Raw genomic sequence first — 20,413 nt, forward strand, 5'->3', positions numbered from 1 at the left:
AATAGCGAGGACACTGGGCTCTCCGTGGATTCTTATCCTGCCAGAAGGAGACGCAGGCGGCCTCGAGAGAGAAGGAAAAAGCAAGGCTGTGGGGCTGGTGCACTAGCTAGGCTACGGAGGCAGCCACTCAAACCACTGCTCCCCACTCTATTGCTCATGAATGCCAGATACAAAACAACTATGTCAAAGAGTCATGCGACCTTCTTATCACCGAGTCCTGGCTTCATCAAACCATTCCGGACTTTGCTATTGAGCTAGCAGGCTACACCACTCAGCGCTATGACCAAACAGTGGACTCCGGATGAAGTAGCTGTATGTATGTGAACAACAGCTGGTGTACAAAACACAGTGATCACAGATCGTCACTGTTCACTTGACAGAATATCTGACTGTCAAATGCAGGCCCATCTACATTCCAAGGGAGTTCACCGTTGTCATAATAACAGCCACGTTCCACCAGATGCTAATGCTAACTTGGCGATCGCACTTTTGCATACAAACAGGAATAAGAAAAAGAGCATATAGCCTGATGCTGTACATATCATAGCAGGGAATTTTAATCATGCAGATTTAAAAACAGCAATCCCTAAATTCCACTAGCACGTTAACTGTGCCTCTAGAGGTGGCAATATTCTGGACAAAGTTTATTGGCTACAGGGCCAGATCTTTACCACACTTGGGCCAGTCTGACCACTTGTCCCCGTTTCTAATTCCTGCATATGCCTCCCTCAAGAAAACTGCTCCCACCAGCACAAAGACTGTTACCATATGGCCAGAGGGCACCTCTCAGTAGCTGCAGGACTGTTTTAACAGGACCAACTGTCTTTGAACATTAGGACCTGGAAATGTTCACAGGCAGTGTTCTCAGTTTCATAAAAATAATAATAATGATGATTACTTTATTAATACAGTAGAAAATTAGTCCCTAGGAAATTAGTCCTCAGCATTTAAACCATTCACTCAGTGAAGCAGTGGGCAGCCATCAATCCAGCGCCCGGACTGGTGGCTGCCCACTGGATAGACACCGTCACAGTGGACAAACACGTCCAGGCTTATCCCAACCAAAAACCCTGGATCACCCGGGAGGTCTGGCAGCTGCTGAAGGAGAGGAACATTGCTTTCAGGTCTGGAAACAGGGACCACTACACCATGGCCCAAGCCAACCTGAAGAGAGGCATCACGGAGGCCAAAGGGAACTATAGGAGGAGGATTGAGGACAGTTTGGAGTGTAACAGCAGCTGGCAGGTGTGGCAGGGCGTCCTCAGAGCTGCTGAAGGTGGCCTGGTACTGGCAGAGGAGCTGAACATCTACTTCGCCCACTTTTAGGTCACGGTACTGGAGGCACTGGAGTCACAGCAACAACACACGGCCCACAGCAGCACCACCTTCACCCTGGAGGAACACGAGGTAAGTCGCACTGTGCAGGCCGTTAGTCTGAGGAAGGCGGCTGGTTCTAATGGCGTGCTAGGTCAAGTATACAGGGATTGTGCAGAACAGCTGAGTGTGATCTTCAAGAAATCCCTTACACAGTCACCTGTCCCAACCTGCCTCAAGTCCTCCACCATAGTCCCCTTGTTCAAGAAGCCCCACCATCACGAAGCAAAAATAGGTTGACAGGCAGAACAAACAGCAAGGTAAGAGGGAGATCACAACACAGACAAAAGAAAACACAGGACTTAAATACACAGAGGGAGCAATCAGGGAATGGGAGACAGGAGGGAAACACAGCTGGGACAAATCAGGGCTAACGAGACAAGGGAAGCAAAACCAGGCACATTCACATAAGACAAGGCCCTTCAAAGTAAAACAGGAAACACACAGACACTGCAACAGGGGGAACACAGGGACGTTGGACCAGGGCAGGCACAGAGACACAGACTACAAGCAGAACAGAGGGAGTAATGGAAACCAAAACCTAAGAACTACAAAATCCCAAAACGATAAGAACTGGAAAAATAGAAATGCAAAACAGAAACAAAAACCCTTACATTCATAAACCAAGATGAGAACATAAATAAAAGTACCAAACTGAAAACACTGGGTCAACAACCCAGGTACCCTAACAGGTGGTCAAGCTACAAGACCTGGGGCTTCGTCATAGCACCTGCATGTGGATTAACAGCTTCCTCTCGAGTCGTAGACAGAGAGTGAGAGTTGGCCATTGCACATCCTGAGCCCTGAGTCTCAGCACTGGCTCAGCCGAATTAAATGTGACCCGACAGACAGAATCTGTGTGAATTAAGTCTAGTGTTTAACCTCCACTGAGAGCTAAAACTCACTGAAGGTTTTAAAGCTGTGTGCCGGTGATTGGATATCAGCTGCTGATAAAGTGGGTTCGCCTATAAAGTACTCTGCAGTTTTTTAAGTGACTATCACCAGGTAACGTGGGTGTGTTTCCTGGTGTTAAACAGCTGACAGGTGAGCAGGATGTATGCAGATAAACTGAGGGTCCATCGAGCTGATTGCTGGTGTCATGAGGAAAATGTTGGCTCGTTATTTATGTTACCGAAAGGGGGAGTTTTAATTAAAATAATTTCATTATTGGCTGAAGATAATATTGATACATGTATGTATTTGTAAGAGCTGGAGAGGACAGAGACGTTTTTTTTGCTGAGGTCTTTAATCTTATTAAACCGTATGATGACACACTGACAGAAAGAGACCACTTTCAGCTGACTGTTAGCAAAGCTAGCGACATCTCCAAAGACATCGGCGCACTTTTACAAACATCTTAACATTTATTTAATTATTTAATAGTATATTTAATTCATTCATTTTGTTACTCCTGGCCCTCCATATAAATTTATATATTAATAACAGTCCCGTCGTGTTCACCCCCGCCCCTTACTTTAGTGTTCCCGGTCAGAATTGACCAGTCTGTTTTAACTTCTCTGAAATTAGCACAAAAAACATTGTTCACCATCAAATTCCATTCAGTGGGTCATTCAGTGGGTCTTTCATTTGGTCATTCATTGGGTCATTCAGTGAATGAGTGAGTGAGTGAGTGGATTCCCACTCATTTTCTATGGCGGTCACAAGGTTGATTAAAAAACTCAAAATTCAATGAAAGAGGTGACCATCACAGGAAGGATAATGTGTTAATAGTAACTATTACTTGTAAATATTAATCCACAAATACTGTATATCCAACATGTCTATACTCCTCTAAATGTTTAGATGATGAAAACAAATATGATATATTCACTCTCTTGTGGCCTTAGGTGAAAGTTAAAGACTATCTTGTGCAAAATGAATAGCTAAATCTAAATAGAAATGTTGTGGTGCAGTTATATATTGTTATTATGATACAATTGATAGACTGCCAGAATGCTCATGTATTCTTTGGTCCAGGTTTTGAATGATTTGCTCTATCAAAAAAATTCAAATCTCTGATCCTATGGTAGGAAATACAAAGCGTAGATGGACCATGACAGGTGAGGGGACTTGCCCATTACTCCTGCTGTCTCCATTAGCCACTGTTAACGACGGTTCCCCTCTATATCAGTGAACTTTAAAACTGTGAAAAATGTAGTGTTTCTGTAACTTTTAAAGGTTTGGGGTGGCCTGTAAGAGCTATTTACACTAAAATGTATTAATATTCAGGTTTCTACCTTTATGTATGTACATCTTTGAAGACGACATCTGGCCTCACCCACTTAACATCATGTTGTTAACCTCTAATCACCACCACAGTCCAGCCACCACTTATCATCATCTTTACCACATACATGATTTAAAGCAAAGTTTTAAACTTTAAAATAATTTCACTGCTTTTTCTTCTTTTCAGTGTCTTTCTTTAGATTATTGGCTGCTCATCTTCCTCACACATACGCACAGAACCAAGGTCAGGCCTTATTTGTCATCTTGGTTAAAATTATGTATAACGATGGGTTGGCTGCACATTTCTTATCTTTTCACATTCCTACAGCCACACTATTCTGCCAAGGTCAAAGGTATATAATTTCTACACACAAAACATAGATATTAGAAAAGACTCATTACTCAGAGTAATTTCTCTTTTGACCTTTTAATCAGAGTTGTACTTTGATTTATCTATTTGAATAAGAATAAAGATGATTTACTGTCATGGTCCTGGGTCGGTGACCCAGTGTTTTGTGTATTATTGTTATTATTCTATGATTTCGTCTTTGTAAATGACTTCTAGTGTTCTGAGTTCTGTTTTTGTATTCTAGTTTTGAGGTTTTTGTCTGGTGCCACTGTGTCTAGTTCTTAGGTTTAAGTCTGTGCCCAGTCTGCTTCCTGATTTACTTTGAAGGTCAACGTATTCTGTTAACCTTCCTCCAAATCTTGTCTTTGTAATTAGTGTTAGCCGTGTTTCCCGGGTGTGTGCTCACTGCCCTGTTCCCCATCTGTACTTAGTGTCTGTGTGTGTTGTCCCTCATTCTGGCCTGTGTTGTTTTCATGCAGTTTTCTAGCTTTCCCAGTTTAGATTTTGTTTTAGTCTTTTGCCAGCAATAAAGCTATGGTTTTTGAGTTTAAGTTCCGCATCCATGAGCCTGTGTGGCAGCATGAGGTGGGAATAAAGTAAATACACACAGTTTAAAAGACAACGCCACCCTGGGAATTTCACCCAGAGAATACTGGAAGTAACACTAATCACCAAGAAGGCACTTAGGTTCGCTATACTCAGTACAGAGACGAGGTTCAATGATAAAAACAGTTCGACAATTTATTAATAATTATTTAAAACAACATATAAAAGCACAATCATAAATATCAATTTACAAATAGGCTTAAAAAAGTATTCAGAGCCGAGGCTTACCAGTGGAGGGGCAGGGATGCCACGCACAAACTCAAAAAAAGGAAAGGAAAACACACCAATCCACAAGTGCAGCACACTCTCACACTAATAAACTAAAAGAAGACAGGTGTGTAACACTCAAAGGATCCCACCACCAAGGCACCCTTGTCTCCTCCACGTCAGCACTCCGCATCTGAATAAAAGAAACAAACAAAATTTTAATATATTACAACAAAACTAATATGCAGCGCTGGTTGATAACCCAACTGCAGGACCTGATCTGCAGCTAGAAAAAGGGCCTCCCACCAGTGGTGTAACAAAAATCAAAACAACAAATCAAAACAATGGAAAAACAACATACAATCTAGATAAAACTTTAAAATCTGGAGCAAACGGAATCGCCGTATTGCTCCAATATTTTTTAAAACATTATTACGCTTTTTAAATATTGAACTATAGGTTGGTTTTAAGGTTTTTGTTTATCTTATCTTTATCTTGCATTTTATCTGTTACTAGTTAAGTGCTGCTGAAGAGGCGGAGGGAGCATTACGACGACCATTACACCCAGTCAGATGTCTGGGGCCAGGATCACCTGTGTGAGGGGTCAGGGACCCAACGAGGGGGTCCCCTTCATCGATGAATACATCTCCACTCAGGAGCAGGTGAGAAGCTGCAGAGAGAAAAGACCACGATGACCTAAAAGAATGAATATATAATGTTTAAAGGATCCACCTGCTAACTTGTCAATTTGTTCTTCCAGGTGGTCGACTATTTGACAAAATACTCTGGAATCGAACCTGGAGACCTGGATGCCACAGTATCCTCTAAGCACGTGACCACGCTGAAGTCGACCTACCTGAAGCTACGCTTCCTCATCGACTCAGGAGTTCGCTTCGTCGGCCACGGCCTGCAGAAAGACTTTCGTGTCATTAATTTAGTGGTACGTTATTTCATCAGTTTTAAATTTCAAATTAGTTCAAAAAGTTTAATGATGTGATTTTTTTAGATGTGCTGTAATTTTAATGTTTTTTATTTTCTGTTTCTTAAGGTTCCCAAAGATCAAGTTATCGACACTGTCCACCTCTTCCGATTGCCCTACAAGAGGATGATTTCTCTGAAATTCCTTGCTTGGTATTTTCTTGGTAAGTTAGTAGAAATAAAAAACCAAAAACAAAAATCAAATCCAAATAATCCAAATATGAGTCTGTAATCGAATTAAATCACATTATTACTGTGAGAGGGATTAGAAGGTAATTATGTAAACGGGATAATCCGCTCATATTACCGTCAGTATTAAGTTAAGTATTCAGTATTAAGTCAGTAGAGTTCATGATGTTTTAGTTGTCATCAAACCCATCTTGGAATTAAATCTAAACACTAAAATATTTAGAGGCTTTTTTGAGTTCATGCACTAAAGCGTATGTGTTAATTCCTCATATCCACACTGTAATCTGAAGCTGAACACTTTCATTTTAATCATTCCTGACCTTTTTTCATGTCCACAGGCCTCAACATCCAGGGAGAAACCCACGACAGCACGGAGGACTCATGCACGGCCCTGAAGCTTTACAGGAAGTACCTGGAGCTGTATCAGGAAGGAGGGAATCATTACGTGACGAAGGTGCTCTACGAAGTCTATGACAAAGGCTTCCAGCTGAACTGGAAAGTCCCGGATTTGGATGCGAGATAGTCCGTCTGAGTGGACTGAATGCACTCTCCTTCCATCCACAGGTGCTGCTGTGCTTCCCTCTGGGACTGTGAGCAACACCATGACCTGAAGATGCTCGGGCTGCTTATTCTGTATCATATTTTATAGTTATTTGCTTTGAGTCAGTGACTCAGTTGTTTTTATCATATCTAAATGTAAGCTTTTTATATCAGAGAGGCTTACAGGGGGGGAAAGTGATCATTCAAAATATGAATTTTTTTTTTTTTTTAAAGAAAAAGACAAAATTGTTGCATGTAAATGAAGTCATCCTGAGCACTGTAAAATGTTTGTTGTTTGATACCAGGAAGTGGAGAATGTGTATGAATCCATGAAAATCTTGATTAAAACAGATTCCAACCACAATGAATTTAGTTTGTTTTTTTCACCAGCTTCTGTGAAATCTGTTGCACTGTTCATTTTCCAGCTGGCTTTCTGTAGTTTTCTCAGAATTCAAATCGATGTAGAATTTTTCAAAAGCTGTTATTTCTCTTCTATTAATGACACATTTAACATGTTTGAAAAACGTGTCCTCAATATTTCACCTCGAGATCTTTCAAATGCCCTAACTGGTAAGGACTGTGCTTGAAGTCCAGCATTTACAGCCAGCACCTATGAAAAGTAGTAACTATACTTTAACAGAGGTGCTTCATTTAATACATCTTTAAGTCACTTTGAAAGATATTTGATATAATGGTGCCCTCTGCTGGATGATCTGCACACAATTATCTTTTCCACACAGTTGTTTTTAAAGGTTTATGACATTATTCTCATTGTTTTTCGGCTTGTTTTGTTTTGGGAACCATAAAATGAAATTGTTCGAGCTCCTTGTCTGGTCTTACCAACAACTCTACAAGTAAAACCAAACATACAGTTAGTAATGATCCAGGAGATATGTTAAAATTCTACACAACACAGTGGATTGCAATGTTCCACGAAAGACTGTGTAAATCTACACAGAATATAGTAATCCTGTTCAGCTGGATATGAGGAGGTCAGGGATGAATGTGCTCTGTAGTCTCAATAATATTAAAGCAATAGTGTAATCACAATACTGATAACTGGGAGGCTTAAAAACGAGCTATTACAGTCTCGGAAATATTGTAATATCGAAAATAATACTAAAATAAATTATTCGATTTTTTTTTGTCAATATGTGGCGAGTAAGAGAGTCAAGGCCTTTGAACCAATTCAAGGCTCCAAAATCAACAAATTCTGTGAGAGAGAGGAAGCATTTTTTCAGGGGTATAAAAGTCCAAAGAAGGCCGTAACTCTTTCCGTGCCAGAGTATTGTTTAAACTTAAAAGTCACTCAGAAGTCACCAAACACTCAGGACTCTTGAGAAGATCGTGAACTAGACTTATAACACTATGAATGGCGGGTGTGAAGCTGATACCCAGGTCCAGATTTAGTATCAGTCCGCGCAACGCAAAAACCTCTTTTGGCTCACAAAGCTGCTGTCGTGGTTACCCGAAGAGGTGCAGTGTTGGTTTTATGATGAATTTCCGAAAATGCTTCCATGTGAGTGGAAATTTCTTTGGGTGATGTGCTTACAGTGCGCTAATTCGTGTGATTAATATACAAAGATGTAAACATTTAATTTCAACAATTCCCAGCCAAACGCAACGCAAAGCAGCAGCTTACACATAAGCACATCCGAAGGAGCAAAATAAAAGAGTGTAAGAAGTTTTATAAAAGATTCTCTCTGAAAACAGTGTGACGGTTAAGATAAAGATCGTCTCTTAGGAATTGTTGGGACTGACGCCAAAGACACCAAAAACTTTATTAATTAATTAATTAATTAATTAATTAATTTATTATTAAGTTACTAGAATCGAAACAGACAGGACAGATAGGGAAGAGCAAGATAAAGAAAAGAGAAGTTGGGATAAGGCTCAACAAAAGGAGGGGGGAAGAAAAATAGATGGAAGAGAGACAGAGAGAAAAGACACTAAAAATCAAGTTGATCACCTGTTGGGGGGGGGGGAGAGACAAAAGAGAACAGCACAGAAGAGTAACCACAGCAACAACCAACATAACCATAAGTAACAGTAAATAATAAATATTGAATGTTACTGAGCAGCACACAAGTCCGACAACACACACCTGTGTGCGTGTAGATCCATATATTCACAAGGGTTCTCCATGTAACTGTCTAATAGTAGGTGTGGGGAGCCATGCCCCCCCAGGACATGAAGCCGGAATGAAGGAGATCCAGGCCCGAGACATCTACAGGCCCCACAGAGCACGAGAGTAGTGTAGCAAAGTAACTGTGCGAATTGCTCGTTATTTTCCGCAGGCTGTGTGGAGCTTTGTCTTATTAAAGTCTGACACTGACAAGGTCACACTAACAGCTGCATTTTGATATTTGAATATCGTGGTTATGTTTTGATGAGAGAAGAAAAAAAATGAAGTAGACGAAAATCGCTCCGCTGAAATGGTCGAGAGATTTCAATTCTGGGTCGATCTGTGTGAGGATATTAAAAAAGAAAAGTTCATCTCAGTTTTGCGGTTCCATAAAACATCAGTATTATTCCTGAAGAGCGGAAACGGAGAGACAGAGAGGGAGCACAACATTTTGATCCCAACCCTCATATTTCCCTGTTAACAATTAAAGAATACCTAATTAGGACCTGATTGAAAAGCTGATTAAAATGAGAAATGTGTTCCTAATGTGGCCCAAATGGACACTTTCATTCTAAGCAGGACACAAATGTGTTCCGTTAGTCACAGCTAAACATAAAATTACAATAACAAAAATATGAGCAAGGATGGATGCTTGACTTTAATGGTAACCTTGACAATTAATTCTCATGGATTTCTGTCAATTTGCAAATTGTATGTACTATGTATAACATTTGTCTGTTTAATATAAACAATTTGTTTTATTATGCATATCTATGAAACATAATGTGGATAAATGGGACAAAGGTTGAACTGAATCTTAACATTTATCAGATCACAGGTGAGGCTGTGTTAAAGCAGCAAGAAAAACATTTTTGAGAAACTAGAGGATTTTACCTTTCAGAGGTCCTACAGATGCATTATTTATAGGTCTTAAAGTTCTTCTGAGTTTTTGCTTTTTGGTTGTGCAAACAAGCTAAATATATGTATGTTACCTTTCCCTGATGGCAGCCATTTTTTTAAAAACAAGATGGCAGCTGCAGTCTAAGTCAGACTGTGAAAGAAAAGATCAAAAAAGAGTTAAACAGTATTTAAATATTCAGGCTTTTTCAAGATTTGGAAAAAAATGTGTTTGAAATTCAAACTAATCTGCTGCACAGTTTCTCTAACTCTGCTGCCACAAGGACAGATACAGGAAGTCGCTCAAACCACATGAAACAAATCTTTATAGTATTTGTTTTATTTTACTCCAGGAGCAAAAGATGTTTTCCAAAAAATGGGACAAACTGTTGTTTAATTTTAGGGTTGGTGTGGTCCTGAGAGTCGTTGAGCTTGTCTTTGTTTTTAGGGTCACAGGTTTCAAGCTGGTAATCAAGGTGTGAATCAAAAGGATTAAATGAGCCCCTCCTGGTCTCTGACAATCCTGCCCTATAGAGGACTTGTTCTTTTATTTTCTCCCTGATTCATGTCTGAGAATCTTTTCTTTGTTTGTCACGAGTTCAAAATATTGGGGATGGATACAGGAGGAAAACCAAAATAACAACACTGGTCCGGCTGGGTCAAGTCAAACAATGATTTTATTCGTTTCAAATATCTTTTATTAGGAGCAAATATCATGGTTGTTACAAATTAACAAAACTTATGCCCCTTTTTTCTCTAAACTAACAAAACGGGTAATTAAACAACAACAACAACAACAAAAAACAAAACAAAACAAAACAAACAAAAAAACAAAACAAAACAAAAAAAACAACACCCACAACCGCCCATTATGGGTCCCGATCCCCCCGACTGCCAGAAAAGAAAAGTTTATATTTTCCCAAGGTATGAAAGTAAAGGGTGCCAGATTAATTCAAAATCTTTTACATTGTCATTCATAATATATCTTATTTTTTCAAGATGAAGAGTATTTGTAAGTTCTGTAAGCCACATCTTTAATACAGGAATCTCGTTGCCTTTCCAAAGCTGCAGGATCAGTTTCTTTGCAATAATCAATGCATATGACATAAACCTTTTTTGAGAGTGTTGTAAATTTTGTGTTTCTTTGGAGATCCCAAAGATAATTACTATCGGATTTGGCTCAATCTTACTCTTAAAAATATTAGACAAGTAGGTAAAAATGTCATACCAAAAACCCTGAAGCCTTGGACAAAGTGCAAAACAATGTAACAGATTTCCATAATATATCATGCATTTTTCACAGAGGGGGGAGCAGTCTGGGTACATTTTGTGAAGTCTTTCCCTTGAGTAGTGTAATCTGTGTATAATTTTGTACTGAATTAAACAGTGACGGGAATTAATAAAAGGCGTGTTTATGTTGCGTAAGACCTCCTGCCAAAAATCTTCTGATAGGGGGATCCCAAATTCCTTTTCCCACTCCTCTTTAATTGAGAAAGTTGAGGGTATACTCATCTCCTGTATTGAGTTATAGAGTAATGAAATTCTCTGTTCAGACCCCCTTCTATCACTAAGGCATCTATCCAGAAAGTCAGACGGCATGTTTTCAAACTGCGGCAGATATGTATGGATATAGTTTCGTAATTGAAGATATCTAAAAAAGTGGCTATGCGGTAATCCAAATCTATCTTTTAATTGTTGAAATGACATGAAGGTGTCGTTTAAGTATAAGTCTTTTAGTTTACAAATTCCCAATTCCTGCCACACGTTGAAAGCTCCGTCTGCACATGATGGAAGGAAAGAGGGGTTAGCTGTAACAGGTGTACACATTGATAGTGTTTTCAGTTTAAAGTGCTTAATTATTTGTCTCCAGATTTGTAAGGTGATATGAATCACTGGGTTCGAATTATAATGTGCATTTGTCAAAGGAGTAGGAGAGAGTAATATTCCACCAACACAATAAGGAAGGCAATCCTCCCGCTCCATTTGCAGGCCATGAGGGAGTAGCGCTGTATCTTCCAGTAGAAGGGAAATTATTCTTAAATTTGACGCCCAGTAGTAATGCATGAAATTGGGTAGTGTAAGTCCTCCAAGGGATCCGTGTTTACATAGGTGGTCTTTTTTTATTCTATGTGTTTTATAGTTCCATATAAACGGCATAATGATGGCGTCCAACTTTTTGAAAAAAGATTTGGGCAAGAAAATTGGAATATTTTGGACCAAATACAAATACTGCGGGAGAAATACCATTCTTATTGAGTTCACTCTCCCTATCAATGAGATAGGGAGTGTCCTCCAATACTGGATGTTATTTTTAAGTTTCTCCAGTAGAGGGAGAAAATTTTCTTTCATTAGGGAACTGTATCTTTTTGTTATTGTGATGCCCAAATATGTAATTTTTTCATAAGTTATTTTAAATGGGAGGGATGTAAGCCATTCTTTGTTTTCTAATTTGATGGGCAATATTTCACTTTTTCCCCAGTTGATCTTGTAGCCAGCAAAGGTACTAAATTTGTCAATAACGGAGAGGATTGCTGGAAGGGAAGTTAGGGGTTTTGTTATGTATAGTAAAATGTCGTCAGCATAAAGCGATATAGTATTAGAAGTGTATGCTGTGTCATAACCATGTATATCAGTATGAGTTCGAATTGTCTGTGCCAGGGGTTCAAGAGCCAGAGCAAATAATAATGGACTAAGAACACATCCCTGTCTTGTCCCTCTGCTGAGCTTAAACTGGGTTGATAATGTTTGATTTGTAAGAATTCTGGCTGTGGGGTTCTTGTAGAGTAGTTTTATCCAAGAAATGAAATCTTGTCCCAGTTGAAATTTCTCTAAAACTGCAAAGAGATAGGACCACTCCACATGGTCAAATGCCTTTTCGGCATCTAAGCTAAGTACAAGTAGGTCCTGTTGCACCTTGGGGGAATAGATTATATTAAATAAACGTCTGAGATTATTAAAAGAACTCCTATTTGGTATGAAACCTGTTTGATCTGGGTGTACCAGTTTATCTATTACTGTATTAAGTCTACTCGCTAGTATTTTAGCCAGGATTTTTTGATCTGAGTTTAGTAAAGAAATAGGTCTGTATGATCCCACTTCCTCCAAGACTTTACCTTTTTTTGGGAGTACTGTAATAATTGCTTCATTCAATGTTGGTGGTAGGGTGCCCATTTTATATGCATGGTTGTACAATTTAGATAGATATGGACCAAGTTTAATCTTGAAGTGTTTGTAGAACTCATTCCCTAACCCATCTGGGCCTGGACTCTTGTTATTTTTTAATAAACCAATAGATTTAGTGATTTCTTCAGTTGTAATCTTGGCATTCAAAATATTGCGATTCGCCTGATCTAACACAGGAAGATCACACTTAATCTAAAAAATCCTGCATATCATTAGGCCTTGCAGTGGGATGAGAAGTATAGAGAGATTCATAAAACTGTCTAAAATTATCATTAATATCTTTATGTGATGTGACCAGGTTTCCATTACGTGATCTAATTTTATGAATCGTTCTGTCATTTTCTAACTTCTTTAGTTGTCTAGCTAACAACTTGTGTGGTTTATCCCCAAATTCAAAATACTTCCGTCTTACAAAAATGAAAGTTCTATTAATATTGCTAGTTAATATCTGGTTTAGTTTATATTTTAATGCGCAAATAGTGTTATACTTATCTAAAGAGGGAGCCTTTGCATTGTTAGCGTCCAAGTCATGGATTATTTTTTCTAATTTTAATTGTTCTAGTTTATTATTTTTATTCCGTGAAGCTTGATATGATATTATGGAACCCCTAATATAAGCTTTAAACGTTTCCCATAATATGTCCGGTGAGGTCTCGGCATTATCGTTTATATCGAAGAATAAAGACGTCTGAGAACTTATATACTGTTTAAATTTTAAGTCGTTCAGTAATTGTGGGTCAAATCTCCAATTCCTGTATGCTTTAGTGAGATTACTAAGTGCGAAGGAGCAGGTGACAGGACAATGATCGGAAATAATAATATTGTGGTAGGTTACATTACGAACTAGGGAAAGCATTTTTCCATCCACCAAAAAATAGTCAATCCTTGAATAACTGTTATGTGCAGGAGAATGGAAGGAGTACTCTCTACCTGATGGATTTAAAGTTCTCCACACATCACAGATGTTCATATTGCTCATGTATGTTTTAATAAAGTTGCTACCTTTACACGATGTAGTTTTTTTGGACAGGGATTTATCTAAGTATGGATCTAACACTAAGTTGAAATCACCTCCAATTATTAAATTACCATTAGGTATATCCGGAATTAAACTGAAAACCTTTCTGTAGAATTCTGGATCATCATGGTTAGGCCCATAAATGTTCAGTAGGGTAATCGGAGTAGCGTGCAGCTCCCCGGTCACTAATACATATCTACCATTCTTGTCAGCTATGGTGGAGGTATGCTTGAACGGGGTATCTTTCTTGATTAATATAGCTACCCCTCTAGTTTTAGCGGAAAATGTTGAATAATACACCTGTTTAATCCATCTACACCTAAGTTTATTGTGAGCCGCATTTTTCAGATGAGTTTCTTGTAAAAAAATAATATCCGCTTTCAGAGATTTCAAGTGTGATAACACTTTGCCTCTCTTAACAGGCTCATTTACACCTTTCACATTCCATGTACAAAAAGTTAAGTCCACATTCTTTACATTTCCATTGTCTTGCATTTGGATAACTTAAGGCGGCTTAATTCTCGTACTTTCCATACTTATGCAGTCAAGATATGGGCCCCAACCCTCACCCCCCACCGCCCTACCCATGTATAACCATAACAAAATAAGACAAATACGTAAGCGATGCATCCCCTTCCATGCATTCCCAAATAAAAATAAAAACGAAAACAAAAGATCTAAAGGGATGCTATAACAAAAACTGAGCTTACCAAAATAGTCTATCTCAAAACTTCCTCTATCCAACAAAGCTCCATAACAAATTATAGTCTCTTACATCAAAGTAAATACGTGTCACTGGGCCAGAGGCTGAGCTCTGATTTATCTACCTTATGCCGTCCTTATTAAGATCCAAATTTTTCTTGTGCATAGCGGTGTGCTTCGTTAGGATCCGTAAAAACCAGTTCCGTACCGTTGTATGTCACCCTAAGTTTAGCAGGGTATAGAAGTCCATATTTGACTCCGGGTTGTTCTCGAAGCAGGTTTCTTGCTGGAGTAAACGCTGCACGTCGTTTTACCACTGCCTGAGGTAGATCGCGGAAAATCTGAACGCGAATATCTCCAAGCTTCAGATTCTTCCTGGTAGAAACTTTTCGTAGTATTTCTTCCATGGTGTGGCAATAATGTATCCTCACGATCAAGTGTCGTGGCGGGGCTTCTTCTTCTGGGGTCGCTCGCAGGGCTCTGTGTGCTCGGTCCACCAGCGGGGTTTCATCCAGGTCCAATAGATCTCGTAACAGCTTTGCCACAAAATCTCTAACACGTTGTCCATTTTCTCTACCTTCAGGTACCCCGGCTATCCTTATATTGTTCCTCTTTGAACGCCCTTCCAGATCAATGCATTTTTCAGACAATTGTTCCACTTTGTTAGAAAGTTGTTTGACTTTTTCTTCTAATTTCACCACGGAGTTTGAAGTAACTGTCGCTGATTCTGATAGATCTTTCAGCTGGACATTATGGTTTTCCATTACGGTTTTCAAAGCTGAGATGGCCTCATCATTTTCAGCCCTCAGCGTTGCGATTTCCCCGCATAGGGTATCACAAATGTCTGCTTTCATTTGAGTTATCTTGGTGTCCAAGGAAGCAATCGCTGACTCAAACAATGATTTTAATGCACACGTGTGGGAGATGGGACACTGTACGCAGACAGCACCAGATCTCTCTCCGAAAACCACACAACAATAGTTTTTATGAACATCCGGGTATTAGAACGCCCCCTCATGCGTAAAGTAGGTACAATACAATCAATGTTGACAACTTTTAACACATTAAAAGAACATCTTCTTCTTCCCGAGGCCAGATCCTTCCCAGTAATCTTCTAACTCTGCTTATCCCCTGGGACAAACAGTCTCTCCTGCAAGCATAATCAAACAGCTACAAGGCCTTGCAAACTATTATTTAAATGTTTGAACTCTCCCCTCTACATGAGTTTAACTACTGCTTGTGTGTGTGCGTGTGTGGCTCGACCTCAGCATTCACTCTGTCTATAAGGACAGAGGCCAACTCTTCATGTGTGCAATAACCTAACCGAAAACATACATGTAGTCTGTTGAATAAATGTTCTAATCAAATGCCACTACTCAAAGCTTAATAAAAAGAATATAAATGAATAAAGGATAATGATGAATAACATGATATATGTGTTTTGTAAGCATGTGCGGCCTTCTACGCTCTACGTCACTTCCCTCAATAGATCAGCCAGACATCCCGCTGACTGTAGCTTTTAACCCTTACTGACGTGAGCACAACTCCATAATAAGCACCAAGCGGCAATATGTATAAAGATGATCATGGTTACACCTGTAATGAAAGATTATATGATTATACCAACACCTGTAAATAGAAGATTAACATGAGGTTATAATAATCACTGTAATACAAACGTTAATGTAATGTCAATAGCTTCAATAAATGCTTTAATGCAATGCTTATTATATGATTCTAATGTAATGATAAAATAACAGTAAAATATCTCTTCTCAAACACTAAACATGTTAAAACCTGAATTAAGGCTACAGAAGATTTATTTCCTCGCCTGATGAGTGAAAACTGAAACTTTTTGCTAAAAAGTTAAAAAGCTTAAATTTTCATTTTCTATTGCTGTGACACAGGTGAGTGGGTCAAACATGAAACAGGAAGGTGACCCAGAAGGTAAAAGTTGAGGAAAATGACTTAAGTTTCTTTTCTTTTTGAATAAACCACTGATGGAAACAAGAACATGATGAAATCAATAAAAGTGCTGATTTTTGTGTTTTTGGCTGTTGGTTGTCATTTATTTTATTCACATAAACACAGTTTGGGCAAGTGCTAATGGTCCATTGTTAATTAAAACCAAACAATCGCCATTCCAAGATTAATAAATACCACTGAAACAGATAACAGACAATAGCTGTTAATTAAAACCAAACAATCACCATTCCAAGATTAATAAATACCACTGAAACAGATAACAGACAATAGCTGAGACTATCTTTAATCAACAGTCAACTATCAGCTTCAATTGAACTGACTTAACCAATGAGGGCATCAAATCTGGATTATGTGGTTTCAGCTAGGGCTAAACAAAAGGTTGTATTTGTCATTGAGAGGGTGAGAAAATAAAGCCTGTAAAGTTTAAAACTTTCATTTTATTTAATCAGTGTTGAACTCTGAGATTAATCCAGTCAATTTTTATTTTAATTGTTAATGAAATGTTGAATTCACCGCTGACCAATGTTCCCTCTAATTTTTCATGTGTCTGAGCCAGGGGTCGGCAACCCGCGGCTCTTTAGTCCTTATACTGCGGCTCCGCGTGGTTTGGGAAAATAAATTAGAAGTATTTAGCTGAAGTGCATTTTATTTGTGTTTAGTTCTTTTTTTAAAAACTTGTAGTTCTATATTGGAAGATTGTTGTGATTTTGAAATATAAAAATAAAATAATATTTTATTATTTTTTTCATCGCTCAAAATAAGCGTCACACTCGGGGAAGCCGGTGTACCCGCAGAAACGCCGTGCATTTATCGAGACTTTCAACCCCAGATAGGCCAATTATGGATCTTCGGATCCACATTATGTCGGCAGCTGTTCTCAACCGTGAACTATGTTAAAAACAAACACCGCTCACGCCTCACAGATGACAGCTTACAGTCCTGCGTAAAGATGAAAACCCCGATTTGCAGACGCTGTGTGCAGAGGTTCGGGACCAGAAGTCTCATTGTAAACAGATGACGGCAGACCCGACGATGTTTGCATGAACATGCTTTTCAGCATCTCTATATTGACCACTTTTCACACACGGTTGCTGTACGCATACAGCCGGCTGTAGCTTTTCAGCTCACAGCCTGATAACACAACAGCAAAGAGAGCACAGACTTTAAGGCGGCGAGGCATGATTGCGGGTGCCGCTCAGGTGCGTCCGACTCCCATTCAGCGGCACTGCAGACCACGCCCCGCCACACACATTAACAAGGTAAAATACATATTTAGGCAGAATTTTGCAAATATCTACTTTTTTTTAGCAGCATAGTGCTTTTTTTCCAATTACTTTTTAAAAGGGTGGCGGCTCACAACAGTTTTTGTTTGCTACATGGATCATTTTAGTTCAGCTGGGTGTCTTTCCTTTTGTTATATTTCTTTAAGAGTTCAAAATGTGTTAATTACATAAACAAAATGTAATTTTCTCTGTAGCACTTCATGGATTTTATAAGCAACACACCTTAGTTGCTCTGTGGATTCTTTTAAAAAGCAGTGAAAAACTTTTCTGTTCAAACAAGCTGTTACGTCCCCTCCGAAGGGGTCTAGGCGTGCGAGTGAGGGGACCAGTAACAACCAGCACTCAACTGACCATTCAAAAGGCACCTTTGGGCTACACAGTTTGGTTAGTGGAGTCACGACCACAGAAAAGTTCTTACAGAAACACCGGTAATATCCAGTCATACCTAGGAACCGCCTTAGTTCCCGTCTGGTGGTTGGAATCGGAAACACTGTCCTCAGGAGGGACATATGATCTGCCCACGTGTCTGTGTATAGCACTACATCATCTAGATACACATTGCACCGGGGCACATCTCCCAACACCAACTGCATCAAACGTTGAAAGGTAGCTGGGGCATTTTTCATGCCAAAGGCCATTACTGTATATTGCATGAAGTGGTCAGGGGTGACAAATGCAGAAATATCTGAAGCTCTGGAAGTGAGAGGCACCTGCCAGTAGCCTTTAAGGAGATCGAGTTTGGTGATGAATTTGGCAGGGCCTATGCTGTCGATGCAGTCTTCCATACGAGGAAGTGGAAACGAGTCAGAGACCGTTACAGCATTTACCTTCCGATAATCTGTGCAGAAACGGGGTGTGCCATCAGACTTAGGCGTCAGTAGACATGGGGAGCTCCAGGGGCTACAACTAGGTTGTGCCAAGCCGTTTTCTACTAGGTACTCAACTTCCTTTTTCATCACCTCACATTTGGCGATGGGGCAGCGGTATGCATGCTGCTTGACTGGGGCTGCGTCACCAACATCAATGTCATGCTCACAAACATTGGTACGGGAGGGTACGTCACTAAAGAGAGACGGGTAGGAGTGCAACAAGCCAAGTACATCTTTGCACTGGGACGGAGGAAGATGAGACAGGTGGGTCTCGGCCTTAGCTTAAAAAAACAGAATTTGACAACCGCCCACATTGCTGTCCCTCAGAAAGGGTGCCCAGATCATCATCACCCTTAACTTCTACACTTAGCAGGGTAACAGGGACTGAACCGGGGACAGCCATCCCAGCAGTGTCCGATGATTCTGTCATGCTGGGGTCTCTGGTATGGTATGGTTTCAGCATGTTAACATGGCATAGGCGAGTCTTCCTTCTGCGTTCTGGGGTGTTGAGAATATAGTTGGTGTCAGACACTTTTTTCACTATCACATAGGGGCCTGAGAAACGAACCATGAGGGCAGAATTAGGCACGGGCAACAACACAAGAACTTTGTCCACAGGCTGGAACTGTCTTTCCACTGCTTTTTGATCAAATTGTCTTTTCATGTTTGCCTGGGATACACAGAGAGCCTCCTTAGCTAACAAAGCAGCCCGTTGCCACCTGTCCTTGCAGGTTTTTACAAACTCCACCACATTAGTTTTAGGCACACAACCGCTGAGAAAACTCTCCTTCAGCACCTTTAGTGGACCCCGCACATCATGTCCAAACACCAGGGTAGCTGGGCTGAACCCCAAAGACTCCTGCTTCGCATCACGTATAGCGAACAATACAAAAGGGACCCCTTCATCCCAGCTTTTTCCTGTGTCATGGCAATACTTACTCAACATTGCCTTGAGAGTTTGATGCCACCGCTCAAGTGCACCTTGTGACTCTGGGTGATAAGCTCTAGACACAGAATGAGAAACTCCAAAGGACTGTAAAGTTCGTTTAAAATCCCTGGACATGAAATTGGTGCCCTGATCTGTCTGCACAGTTTTCGGGAGGCCAAAGGTGGTAAAGAATTTGACTAGTGCTTTGGTGATGCTTGCTGTGGTGATTCTCCGCAGCGGAATTGCCTCGGGGAATCGAGTGGACACACACATTATGGTTAACAAGAACGGATTCCCTGCCCGCGTCTTTGGTAAGGGGCCAACACAGTCTACCAGCATATGCTCAAATGGTTCACCAACAGCAGGGATAGGACGTAGAGGGGCGGCGGGCACCATCTGGTTCGGTTTACCCACAAGCTGGCAAGTGTGACAGGTGTTACAAAACTGCACTACATCTGCTTTCATTGCCGGCCAAAAGAAATGCTGCAGTATACGGTCATACGTTTTAGTGACACCCAAATGACCTGACCACGCATGATCATGTGCTAACTGTAGCACATGCCGCCGCAGACTTGTCGGAACCACTATCTGCCGCACTGTACTCCAGTCTTCTCCAGGCCTTGGGGTCCACTTGCGCGTCAATAAACGTTCCCAAACAAAGAATGTCTGCTTCTTGCTCCCCTCACCACCCTTATCCTGAGCTGCAGCGGTAAAACACTTAACTAATGAAGGGTCTTCTTTCTGAGCCTTCACAAGTGCTTCCCGGGTGAGCAGAAAAGGAGCTCCAGACTCATGAGCTGGCTCAACCACACTTTGAGCCGACTCTAAGGCTCCATTATCTCCCTCATCAGTACAGGGCATCACATCCTTCTCTAGGATAGAGCCAATCACTGATTCTGACAAATCAACCCCCCCACCTTGGTGCTGGGCACGTGAACGAGTCAGAACGCTCA

General features: G+C 40.2%; 1 protein-coding gene across 2 annotated transcripts; it reads left to right on the forward strand.

Moving 5' to 3' along the window:
* The first annotated feature begins 1,281 nt into the window (after positions 1-1,281).
* On the forward strand, positions 1,282-6,867 carry LOC109196214 (PAN2-PAN3 deadenylation complex catalytic subunit PAN2). Of its 2 annotated transcripts, XM_019349782.2 has the most exons (6): positions 1,282-1,407; positions 5,279-5,424; positions 5,523-5,702; positions 5,811-5,904; positions 6,268-6,383; positions 6,494-6,867. In XM_019349782.2, exons 2-6 carry the CDS (start codon positions 5,335-5,337, stop codon positions 6,521-6,523), a joined length of 510 nt encoding a protein of 169 aa, XP_019205327.1. In that variant the 5' UTR covers positions 1,282-1,407; positions 5,279-5,334; the 3' UTR covers positions 6,524-6,867. The 2 variants fall into 2 exon arrangements, with proteins under 2 accessions (XP_019205327.1, XP_025757392.1); XM_025901607.1 differs by having other exon boundaries at positions 6,268-6,867.
* The last annotated feature ends 13,546 nt before the right edge of the window (positions 6,868-20,413 follow it).

The sequence above is a fragment of the Oreochromis niloticus genome, linkage group LG20, assembly GCF_001858045.2.
Source record: "Oreochromis niloticus isolate F11D_XX linkage group LG20, O_niloticus_UMD_NMBU, whole genome shotgun sequence".
Lineage (NCBI taxonomy): Eukaryota > Metazoa > Chordata > Actinopteri > Cichliformes > Cichlidae > Oreochromis > Oreochromis niloticus.